General features: G+C 35.7%; 4 protein-coding genes across 6 annotated transcripts; 1 reads left to right on the forward strand and 3 right to left on the reverse strand.

The window, feature by feature from the left end:
• Positions 1–3,074: 3,074 nt before the first annotated feature.
• On the reverse strand, positions 3,075–3,422 carry LOC104824180. The gene has a single exon (XM_010556162.1). The coding sequence runs from the start codon at positions 3,420–3,422 to the stop codon at positions 3,075–3,077; it is 348 nt and encodes a 115-aa protein (XP_010554464.1).
• Positions 3,423–4,444: 1,022 nt separating this feature from the next.
• Positions 4,445–4,792, reverse strand: LOC104824181. The gene has a single exon (XM_010556163.1). It carries the CDS (start codon positions 4,790–4,792, stop codon positions 4,445–4,447), a length of 348 nt encoding a protein of 115 aa, XP_010554465.1.
• Positions 4,793–5,883: 1,091 nt separating this feature from the next.
• Positions 5,884–7,607, forward strand: LOC104824182 (histone H2A variant 1-like). 3 transcript variants are annotated; one of them, XM_010556164.2, is made up of 3 exons: positions 5,884–5,983; positions 6,255–6,423; positions 7,109–7,607. In XM_010556164.2, the coding sequence occupies exons 2-3, from the start codon at positions 6,310–6,312 to the stop codon at positions 7,403–7,405; spliced, it is 411 nt and encodes a 136-aa protein (XP_010554466.1). In that variant the 5' UTR covers positions 5,884–5,983; positions 6,255–6,309; the 3' UTR covers positions 7,406–7,607. The 3 variants fall into 3 exon arrangements, with proteins under 3 accessions (XP_010554466.1, XP_010554467.1, XP_010554468.1); XM_010556165.2 differs by having other exon boundaries at positions 5,885–5,983; positions 6,290–6,423; XM_010556166.2 differs by having other exon boundaries at positions 5,954–5,983; positions 6,287–6,423.
• A 61-nt stretch (positions 7,608–7,668) lies between these two features.
• On the reverse strand, positions 7,669–11,422 carry LOC104824183. The gene is made up of 7 exons (XM_010556167.1): positions 10,980–11,422; positions 10,304–10,641; positions 9,617–9,769; positions 8,987–9,079; positions 8,507–8,565; positions 8,258–8,351; positions 7,669–8,051 (listed from the first exon to the last, which is right to left on the reverse strand). Exons 1-7 carry the CDS (start codon positions 11,374–11,376, stop codon positions 7,830–7,832), a joined length of 1,356 nt encoding a protein of 451 aa, XP_010554469.1. The 5' UTR covers positions 11,377–11,422; the 3' UTR covers positions 7,669–7,829.
• Positions 11,423–11,564: the final 142 nt, after the last annotated feature.

Here is an 11,564-nt window from a genome sequence, read left to right on the forward strand (position 1 = left end):
TAAATCATCTCTCTTCTTCAAAAGTTCTGCTCGACGGAAAGCGTAAATCGGTCTATCCGCGATGTAGTTCGTGAGAGTGTCGTAACATAATTTTCCCTCTTGAATAAGGTCGGGACAACAAGAATCGGACATAGTTCCATTTCCAAAAATACCCTCGACTATATCCAAAGTACATTTTGGACTGATCTTGATTAGACATTGATCCCAAAATTGTTTCGCTTCGCCTTCTTCGATGGCAATCACAGGGATCGATGCACACACCAAACCCATAAGAACGAAGGATACAACCATCAGGTTGTTGAATTTTGCCATCTTTGTGAGATGTTTTAGGGTTTAACTTTTGTATCTTATATTCAAGGTGGGACAAAAAGATATATTGTTTGGCTTGTTTTGTGAAACGAAGGACTCCTGCTTATAAACTCTAAATTTATTATAACGGACCCTTGGCACATTAATTTGTTTTATTTAACTCCCATAATAATTGTTAAAATGTTTTATATGTTTCACATCCTATAACGTTGGACATGACTTTCATGTTTAATGATGAGACATGTGTTAAATAATTTTACATTTTCACTCCCAAGTTGGTCCATCACTACAAGAAACGCATTTGATATGGCATGTGATAATGAACCCTTTTACCGACAAGACACACTTATGTATGTGGTAGCGGCTATCACGTGTTCCGTATCAGCACGTACGGTTAAACTTGGCAACAACTTAGAATATATATATATAGAGAGAGAGAGAGAGATTGTATCGATGGCAATAGCACATATGATATGGGATGTGTTAGCATTCGAGTCCCTAAAGGCGAAACGTTTATTTAGACCTTTGTATATTGATGGATATGATCTATATATTCGGGTACGTACGTATTTTTCGTTATGGCGATATATAAAAAGGGGATATTTTGTTCTCATAACATTGATTCTCGGGAATAACCATACGATAAATAGTTAGGATATATTTCTTCTTCTATTAATTGAGGAATTGAAAGGAGGGTTTAAGCATATGATTTTTGGACGCAACATGGTCGTACATTTAAAACCTAATTCTGGTTCATTTTTTTTCCTCTCTGTTTTGGAAATAGATGCTTTTGGCTTCCACATGTGCTATTTTCTAAAGGAGAACTTTTGGATTTGATTTTGTCAACGGCTTGGCATTAAATGGTGAAATCGTATAAATTCTCGACTTTTGGTATATGATATATCAATTTGTCTCAAAATTTAGAGTTTTTGTTTATAAAACAATGAAATTTTGAGATTCAATGTATTATTAATTAATTTATAGATTTATATCAAATAAATGAAATTTGATATAATATAAAATATGAATATAAGATAACATATATCAAATAGATATTATTAGGCGGTCTTAGAGACGGAGTCACAATGAGTCCATAAATCATCTTTTTTCTTCAAAAGTTCTGTTCGGCGAGAAACGTAAATCGGCCTATCTGCGATGTAGTTCGTGAGAGTATCGTAACACAATTTTCCCTCCTGGATAAGTTCGGGACAACAAGAATCGGCCACCGTCCCATTTCCGAAAATACCCTCGACTACATCCAAAGTACATTTTGGACTGATTTTGACAAGACATTGATCCCAAAACTGTTTTGCCTCGCCTTCTTCGATAGCAGACACAGGAGTCGACGCATAGGCCAAACCCATGACAATGAAGGACACAACCATCACCGCGTTGAGTTTTGCCATCTTTGTTAGAAGCTTTAGGGTTCAACTTTTGTAGTATAGAACCAAAAAAGAAGATGTGATGTTTAACGTGTTATGTGAAATGAAATATGTATGTCTTCTATTTATAAACTCTAAATCAATTATAACGCACACTTGACACATTAATTAATTGTTTTCATTTAACTCTTGTAGTAATTATTGAAAAGTTTCTCTGTTACATCTCTATACGTTGTGCATGGCTTTTTTTTTTTTATGACTTCATGGTTAAAGATAGGATATGTTTTAAATATATTTCTTATACTATATTTTATAATTCATTTTTAAATTAAAAAAACGATAATATTTTTTTCTGTTTTTTTATTGACGATGCGTGGAGAGAGAAATGGTCAAATAGAATCTTACACGGTTCATTATGCCACGTGTCGGCCATCTGGATAACACCCTCCTCACCCGTAATTAACCTTAAGACTTTTAAAGGCACCATGCTTAATGACAATAACATCCACAATTTTAACCAGATGGGATTTCACACTTATTATTCTCTTATAGTTATTGCAAAAACTATTCCCATCTTTATCTATATTTTATTTTATAATTCTATCTGTATTGCAAATTTAAAGATAGAGGAGTAAAATATAAAAATATATTTTTCTCTATCTGTAGTTTATTTTAAACAACTCAAATCCATATTAAAGTAACCAATGTATTCAGAACTTGGTTGTATGTTACAAATCGTGGAAATTATATGTCTTCAGTAAATCATTTGAATACAAAAACAAACCGTTTGAAAATTTAGAACGTTTATTAACAAATGATGAATTTTCAGAAATTATTGTGCTATTTAAATATACTGATTTATATGGAATAAATAGAGTTGGATACAATGCAAAATTTACAGAATATCAAATAACTTTTCATCGAATTGAAATGATCATACAGTTTTATATCAAGATATATATAATTTGTTGGTAATAATTGAGGAATTGAAAGATTTGTGGCCGACGGTTCAAACATATGATTTTTAGATGCAAAGAAGTTGTACGTTTTAGAACTAATTATGGTTCCTTATTTTGTTTTCTTCTCACTTCATTTTTTTTTACAATATCCATACTTTGTTATCTTCCCACATCACTTAAAAAAAAAACTTTTGGATTTGATATATCAATGGTTTTAGTATTAAAGGGTGAAATCACAGAAATTCTAGATAATTTTGGTTTATCATGTAAATATATCAATTCGTCTCAAATATTAGAATATTTGCTTACAAAACAATGAAATATTGAGATTCAATGTATTATTAATTTATAGATTTATATCAAATAAATAAAATTACATATGAAATAAAATATATAGATAAATTAGCATATCAAATAGATGTTATTAAGCGGTCTTGGAGGCGGAGCCACAATGAGTCCATAGATCATCTCTCTTCTTCAAAAACTCTGTCCGACGGGAAATGTAAATCGGTCTATCCGCGATGTAGTTCGTAAGAATGTCGTAACACAATTTTCCCTCTTGGATAAGTTCGGGACAGCAAGAATCCGCTACCGTCCCATTTCCGAAAATACCCTCGACTATATCTAAAGTACACTTTGGACTGATTTTGATAAGACATTGATCCCAAAACTGTTTCGCCTCGCCTTCTTCGACGGCGGACACAGGAACCGATGCACACACCAAGCCCATAACAATGAAGGACACAACCACCAACCTGTTGAGTTTCGTCATTTTGTTATAGAAAGCTTTAGGGTTTAACTTTTTGTGTTTTGTATTCAATTGAGAACAGAAAAAGATGTGTTGTGTGAAATAAAATATGTAAGACTCCTATTTATAAAATTTAAATCAATTATAACGGACTCTTTGACACATTATATTAATTGTTTTCTTTTAACTCCCGTAGTAATTATTGAGAAGTTTCTCTCTTACTCTTACGTACACCTCTATACGTTGTGCATGCATGGCTTTCATGCTTAACGATAGGATATTTTTAAACAATTTTACGTTTTGATTCCCAAGTTGGTCCATCACTGCTATGAAATCAATTTGATCTGTAAAGAAACACTATTGTTTTAGCATACAAATTATAACACATGGCCGTCTGAATATTCTGTCCCGTTTTAAACATAAATCCTTTTATCTATTTTTTATTTATAATTCTATCAATATTATAAATTTAAAGATAGAGGAGTAAAATATAAAAGATATTTTTCTCGTTTATTTTATACCACTCAAACCTATATTAAAGTAACAAATGATGAATTTTCAAAAAACCTTGTGCTATTTAAATATACTGATTTATATGGAATAAATAGAGTTGGATACAATATGTAAAATTTAAATAATAGAAAATAACTTTTCATCGAATTGAAATGATCATACAGTTTTATATCGAGAGAAATTGAAAGATTGGTGGCCGACTGTTCAAAAATATGATTTTTCGACGCAACATTGTTTAACATTTTAAAATTCATTATGCTTCCTTCATTTGTTTTCTTCACTCTTTGTTTTTTGACATACATATATTGTTTGATACACCAATGGTTTTAGTATTAAAGGGTGAAATCATAGAAATTATAGATAACTCTGAATTATAATATAAATGTGTCGATTCATCTAAAAAATTTAGAATGTTTGCTTACAAAATAATGATATTTTGAAATTCAACGTATTATTAATTTTAAAATTTATATCAAATAAATAAAATTTCATGTAAAATAAAACATATAACATATATCAAATAATGTATATTATTAAGCGGTCTTAGAGACGGAGTCACAATGAGTCCATAAATCATCTCTCTTCTTCAAAAGCTCTGTTCGACGGGAAACGTAAATCGGTCTATCCGCAATGTAGTTCGTAAGAGTGTCGTAACACAACTTCCCCTCTTGGATGAGTTCGGGACAACAAGAATCGGACACCGTCCCGTTTCCGAAAATACCCTCGACGATATCCAAAGTGCATTTCGGACTGATCTTGATTAGACATTGATCCCAAAACTGTTTCGCCTCGCCTTCTTCGACGGCAAACACAGGAATCGATGCACACACCAAACCCATAACAACGAAGGACACAAGCATCAAGTTGTTGAGTTTTGCCATATTGTGAGATGTTTTAGGGTTAGTTATTTTTGTATCTTATATGTAAGGTAGAACAAAAAGATAAAATTGATGACTTGTTTTGTGAAACGAAGAAGGACTCCTTCTTATAAACTCTAAATTAATTATAAACGGACCCTTGGCACATTAATTTGTTTTCTTCAACTCCCATAGTAAATCACACCTCTAACGTTGTGCATGGTTTTCATGTTTAATGATAATATATGTTTTTAAATAATTTTACGTTTTGACTCCCAAGTTGATCCATTAAAGACACAAGATTGTTTTACCATAGGTACAACATGGTCGATATGCATTCTTTGAGCAGTTCTATTTCATCGACATGGACCGTCATGATGAACTTTTTTTTTACTGAGTTACACAAAACATACTTATTATGGTCGCGGTGATTATCACGTGTTTTTAACCTTGTCGAAATAGGTCCATGTACAAATATAACATACCGGGGCATAAAGGGCATTCTTCAAAGACAGAGAAAGTTAACGATAATAATACGTTTTTTTCTTCATTGAACTTCAGACACAATTTTTTTTTCGTATTTAATTATCTCATTTTTAATTCTATCAAACGAATATGATAGTAGGTCTTTTGTATATTCTCTCACGTTTTAAACATAATATCCTTTTATATTTTTACTGTAAATTCTTATATTATATTTTATAGTATATTTTATAGTATTTAATTATCTCATTTTTAATTCTATCAAACGAATATGATAGTAGGTCTTTTGTATATTCTCTCACGTTTTAAACATAATATCCTTTTATATTTTTACTGTAAATTCTTATATTATATTTTATAGTATATTTTAAAACCAAACAAAAACAAATATATTTTTTTCTATTATTTTTTATTGAAGATAGGAGGAGAGGGAAAATGTCAAATAGAATCTTACTCGTCGTTTCAGTGCCACGTGTCATCTGGACAACACCTCCTCACCCGTAATTAATCTACGCTAATGGAAACCTTAAAAGGAGAAATTTACGAATCTGACCTCCGACCAAATATTTTCCAACCGCCATTTCATAAAATTTCCCCCCAAGGATTTAAATTATTATTTTTTAAAACCCGCCCAACGATTCCCATTTAAAAACCCTTCTTCAGAGCTGACGCTAGATTTCCTATTTCATCTCTTTGTTCTTTTCTTCCCAGCTCTTCTCGATCTCGTCTCAGGTTTGCTCTCTCTCTCTCGTCGATTTCAGGCTTCTGGGTCCTGTTGATTCGTTTGAGTTCTGCTCGATTCTTTCATCGTTTCTTGGATTTGGTCTTTGACAGCATGCTTTTTCTGACGATTTCTTGAGATACGCTTCGAGTTTTGCGATCTTCGTTGATGTTCTGGGGTTTACGGTCGTGGGTTTCTCGATTTGTTTGATTTTGAAGTTTTTTCGGACAGATCTGTTACGGTTTTTGCTTTTGACGTTCGTTTATTTTTTTTTTTCCTAAGGATTCTATTTGTTTATCTATTGCGTCCGAGAGAAGGAAATCGGAGTTTTGGAGATATGGCTGGGAAAGGAGGGAAAGGTCTTGTAGCTGCTAAGACGACGGCGGCTAACAAGGACAAAGACAAGGACAAGAAGAGACCCATCTCTCGGTCTGCTCGTGCCGGTATTCAGGTAAATCTTGGAAATCCAAGGAATTTGGGGAATTTTGCGATGCATCTGATTTGTCTTGGTTTTGGGACTTGCCCAAGCGTGATTGTTTCCGGTGAGAAATGCACAATTGAATTGCCATGTAGTTAGTTGCCCTAAGAAATAGGCAGGTGCCATCACCGAGGATTGCATATCTCTTGTTGCATGGAGTAGTGTATAGCAGATTGAACACAGATGACTACATGTATATAGCCCCTAAGTTTACCCTTTAACTTGTCCAAGATAACTAGTTCATTTCTTTGGATACACACTATCAGCCAATGCTGGTTCCCAAATGTTCTGTTGTTAAATTTCTTGGAAAGAAGTGTGTAAGCATCTTTCTTCTACCCAAGGTAGAATCACGTCTGTTTCTGCCATGTTAACATCATAGGGGATCAACCTTTCTCCTGCAAGTGCAGTTTCTTCATACCCGATGGATGCTTTGGGAATCTATTGTTTTTGTTTTGGATGTTGTTGGTTGCCTTGTTGCTTGGTCAATGTTGAAGAAGGTTTTAAGCAAGATATCACTTTGTATTGTGTTTGTTTTCTGACAACATTAGACATGGCTGTTGTTTTCATTTGCAAATCTTGATTGAAATTATTCCTCCTCCCAATGAAATGTATTCCTCCCAACAGATTTCCTGTCCCACTCTTACATTGTTGTAAACAGTTTCCAGTTGGTCGTCTCCACCGGCAACTCAAGACCAGAGTCTCTGCTCATGGAAGAGTCGGTGCCACAGCAGCAGTGTACATGGCCTCGATTCTGGAGTACCTAACTGCAGAAGTTCTGGAGTTGGCTGGGAATGCAAGCAAGGATCTGAAAGTGAAGAGAATCACTCCAAGGCATTTGCAGCTCGCCATCAGAGGAGATGAAGAGCTCGACACTCTCATCAAGGGTACCATTGCTGGAGGAGGTGTCATCCCTCACATCCACAAATCCCTCATCAACAAAACTACCAAGGACTGAGATATGGTTTCGAGTTTTTTTGCTAATTAGTTAGTTGTGTCTTGTTCTTAGTGTTTGACTGGTTTTTCGGTTATTAGTTTTTTTCATTGGACATCCTCTCCTTTAGGTGTGTACATGAGCTTAATGTTATAACTTCTAGGCCTTTATTTTGAGCTGTGTTTGTCTTTGTTAAAGACATAGTTTGTTAATTTGGATTTCGACTTCCATAATCTTGGTAATTGTTAGTTTGGGTTTGTTGTTGTCTTGGGTTGAATGCCCTCAACTGATCTCTTGCACTTGATGATCCATTTGTTGAGGTCATCTTGAAACATACAAACACGTTTTGGACAAAAAAATAGCGACAAATTTAGATCTGAATCTGTATGATCCGATTTTGTCCCGCACCTACAGCACTTTGAATGAAAAACTCGAGAAAGTTATGTCTTTAATTCATGTTACCTCTCTGTACAGCAACAATGAACACCAGCAGAATTGGAGACACGAGAAAAATCACATAAGGGAGGGTCTGCTTTATTCCCGTATCCTCAGCGTCATTGTCTTGCGATGCGTAATTGATTTTGTCTTTGATAAACGCTTCGAAATAGTTCTGGTACAGCGTGTTTCTCGGTGAGAGGCTTGAGCCCCGAAGCTTCATGATTTCCATTGCCTATCATTACAGGAAAATGTATGTGAAAAATTGTTACAGAGAATGGCAAAGGGGTTAGAGAAAACATTATGAATGATTCGGGACCGAATAGATTATTTAGACGTCTATTTCATAGTTCGAGGTTTCGTTTTTCCAGTTTCACCAGTTGTCAAGTCTGAAACATGAAGTTTCTGGAAACAAGAACGAGTGGTGTTTTTACAAGTTACCTGGAAACTGAACATAAACTGTCTTGCTTTCTTGCTCACATTTGGATTTGGGTGAGATTGAAGCTTCTCGTACATGACCCGAGCTTTTTCTGACCTGTCAATCGTTCCAAACAACATTCAAGATCACTTCCGAGACCATATGGTATTTTTCAGGCATATCATAGCACATTAAGTTCCACTAATTCATAGCCATAGCCAACAATTTTCAGAATCTATGACACAACAGTTCATTGCCAACAATTTTCTTACTTTCGAAGTGAATCCTGGCAGATAGACCACTGCAAAGCTGCTAATCCATGAAGCTCACTCTGCACAGCTAAACTTGTAAAGAGTTAGACCCAAATTGATTGCCATGAAATAAGAAACTTCCGACATGATGGCCTTTTCAAAATTAGATCATTTTGTCCAGATGGTTGTAACGACCCCATCCATATGTGCTATTTAGGCCATGCACATGCGAGGGTAATATGCGTTGTTGCCCTCTCAACAATAGAAGGGCTGCTGTTCATGTTTTAGGTCAATATAAGTGAATCAAGGAATGGTTCTTTTTCGGATTCAGAATCAAGAAAAATACTGAATACACACATGCACACACAACAAAATCATCAAAACTACAAACAGAAGCGCAAGTATTCGAGAGAAATCATCAAAACTACAAATAGGTAGAATACACATTAAAGTAAACATACTTTTCGGAAAGGAGTTATACTCCTGCTTCTGAAGAATTACCTTAAAAACCATTTTCTCCATCACCTTCTCATAATAGGGTAAAGCTTCTTTGAGTTTTCCAGAATCCATAAATGAGTTCCCAGTCTCCAATGCCTATCATGGTGAAAGAGATAGGGAAAAATTATTGGACAAAACAGATGAAGAGCAAACATCATTCCAGATCCTCAAACGAAAAACAATGTTGGCAATAGGAGCAGAAGATGGAAATGTTAGCATAATGATATGAAAATGTTTTTCTAATTGGTTGGCGAGGTAGGTTATATCTAGTGATGAAATCGACTAATCGAGCAAGTATGGTAGATTATTAACATTTGAAATTGTCCTCCCATTGAATTCATTTTCTTTCCAGAGACTGTAGTGAATTGCAAAGATTTGGAGAGCATGAGAATCTGCTCGAGCAAAACCATATCCATTTCTTTCACAGAGTTGAAAATTTTACAGGAGTTCTAAAGAGTAAACACCACTACCTAGAGTTTGTTGGATAAGGGCCAAACAGTTCAGAATTGACATGCTCCAGCTCTACACCACCTCTAAAAACCAGACATTCAAACTAAATATAATAAAGAACGATTTCAGCACCTGGTCTATCCTCAACCTCAAGAAAGTGAAACAAACAAATTCTGAGAGTACCTCCTCGCACTCAAGTTTGAGTTTTGGATCAACATTCAATCCAATTTGCTCCTTGTAGGCAGCGATCAACCGCCTTGTCTTTTCTTCTTTAGCAGCTTTCTCTTCAGCAGTCTCAAGTGAATCCCCGGGTCTAATATTCTTCCCACCACCAAACTAGAATAATAAATCATGTCAGTCACAGCTTCATTATAAGCCAATACTACATACTTGGGACCATAAAATTCAACCATACCATAAGATAAGCATTTCAAAACAATAGCGGTTAAAGACTTCTCAAACTTTTTAGTAGACAGACGCATATTCATTCACTGAAATTTACCTGATACATTCTCATATGTACCAGTTTCACAGGTTTATTACCTAAGCTTAATTAAAAAGCTATATTGGAGAAAATAGAGTTGCAAAATCACTACACATATTTACTCATTGCCATCAAGCATAGAAATTGAGAATGCAAATCTTTCAGAGTGTAAATATTCTGGAGCACCAAGGCCAAGACCAAAATGAGATATGCAATCCAACATCTATAAATTTGGATGCAGTGCAAGTCTGCAACAAGAGGCTTCATCTACGAGCTCTTAACAATAGTGAACAAGCAACTTCTCTCAAAGTTTCCATTCGGGTTCTGGAACAAAATTTCCCGATGTAGCTGCATAAAACGTAAAACGACATTTACTACTGGCTTACCGTCTTAGAAATATTGCTAGGTCTTGGGAAAACACCCCATGTTGAAACTTTGGGCTTATATACATCAGAGTTTTCCTCCCCAACTTGCTCAGGCTCTGCAGGCAATGGCATCTCTGCCTCCTCAAATTTTCTTTTATCGCCAACTATGATCTCCACCTCAGGCAAATCTCCCACAGGAAAAGAGTCTACAATGGGGACCAGTCCCGGCGGAAGCCCCCTTGTACTCTTCTTATCCGCAAAGCCAAGCCCCAAGAAATCAATACTGGAGACCTTCAGCTCTTGCTTCTTATTGTCTACAACCTCATTTGGTGATACATCATAACTGTTTTCACTCGAACCTGGAAAACATCATGAGCAAAACCCCAAAAATTCATGTTGCATTACGATATGTATACATTGAAGGATCAAAGCAAGACATTTTTCATCAATTTCCGTACAATGACAACCACAAGTACTTCATACCCTTATCAGAATCAATACTTACCCACTAATGCGACCCATCTAAACCTCAATGACTACTCTGTTCCGGCAAATTGTCTGCCTTACCCTCGTTTTATTCTACCAGATTCTCCAATGAACCAAATGGAAAAGAGAAATCAATCAAGTTCCCCAAACCCAGACACGAAAACAGTCTATTACTTCCGCAAATTTCAACACAAAACATGGCTAACTCAACTGGGTTCAGCTTCATTTCGACCATTCTCTCCACCCGAACCGAAAACAACTTTGTTCTTCTTATACTCCGTAGCCTTTTGCATCGCGATCTTAATCGAAACCGGCACTTCCTCTCCACCATTGCCGGCGCCGGCGTTCCTCTCACGGTCCTCTTGCTCCGCCTTCGCTTTCTTGTAAGATTCAGCTCTCTTCAGTGCGAGCTTAACCGGATCCACTGCTGCCCCAACATCCGAAGAAGGCGAGGGCTCCGCCGGCGACGATGAGTCGGAATCCGGAGAAGATTGGTTTCGGGAGAGAGGGAGTTTCCAGGATTTGGGTTGTGAAGAAGGAGACGGGAAGAAGGAGGGAGCCTCGGTGAGAGGAGAAGACAACCATGAATAATGGTTCAGAGAAGCCATGGATTCGTGGAGAGAAATGCTGGTTAGCCATTTTTTCTTTTTAGTGTATAACGAACTCGTGGACGCAAGAGGACGACAAATTTTACGCACTTAAAGAGATTTTTCTTTTCTTTTCTTTTTTTTTATCTAATCAATTAAAGAGTGATTTTTTTTTTGTGTTTTTTAGCATATGATAACTTTTAGTAAAA

The sequence above is a fragment of the Tarenaya hassleriana genome, unplaced genomic scaffold (genome assembly GCF_000463585.1).
Source record: "Tarenaya hassleriana unplaced genomic scaffold, ASM46358v1 Cleome4, whole genome shotgun sequence".
NCBI lineage: Eukaryota > Viridiplantae > Streptophyta > Magnoliopsida > Brassicales > Cleomaceae > Tarenaya > Tarenaya hassleriana.

Bases quoted from the DNA above. Each gene is read 5' to 3' on its own strand.
- LOC104824180 (XM_010556162.1), bottom strand. From the start codon at position 3,422: ATGACGAAACTCAACAGGTTGGTGGTTGTGTCCTTCATTGTTATGGGC.
- LOC104824181 (XM_010556163.1), bottom strand. From the start codon at position 4,792: ATGGCAAAACTCAACAACTTGATGCTTGTGTCCTTCGTTGTTATGGGT.
- LOC104824182 (XM_010556164.2), top strand. From the start codon at position 6,310: ATGGCTGGGAAAGGAGGGAAAGGTCTTGTAGCTGCTAAGACGACGGCG. The intron at 6,424-7,108 runs GTAAATCTTGGA...TGTTGTAAACAG, and splicing joins CTGCTCGTGCCGGTATTCAG to TTTCCAGTTGGTCGTCTCCA.
- LOC104824183 (XM_010556167.1), bottom strand. From the start codon at position 11,376: ATGGCTTCTCTGAACCATTATTCATGGTTGTCTTCTCCTCTCACCGAG. The intron at 10,642-10,979 runs GTTGAGTTAGCC...GATGTTTTCCAG, and splicing joins TCGAAATGAAGCTGAACCCA to GTTCGAGTGAAAACAGTTAT. The intron at 8,566-8,986 runs GTAATTCTTCAG...TTAGCTGTGCAG, and splicing joins TGGAGAAAATGGTTTTTAAG to AGTGAGCTTCATGGATTAGC.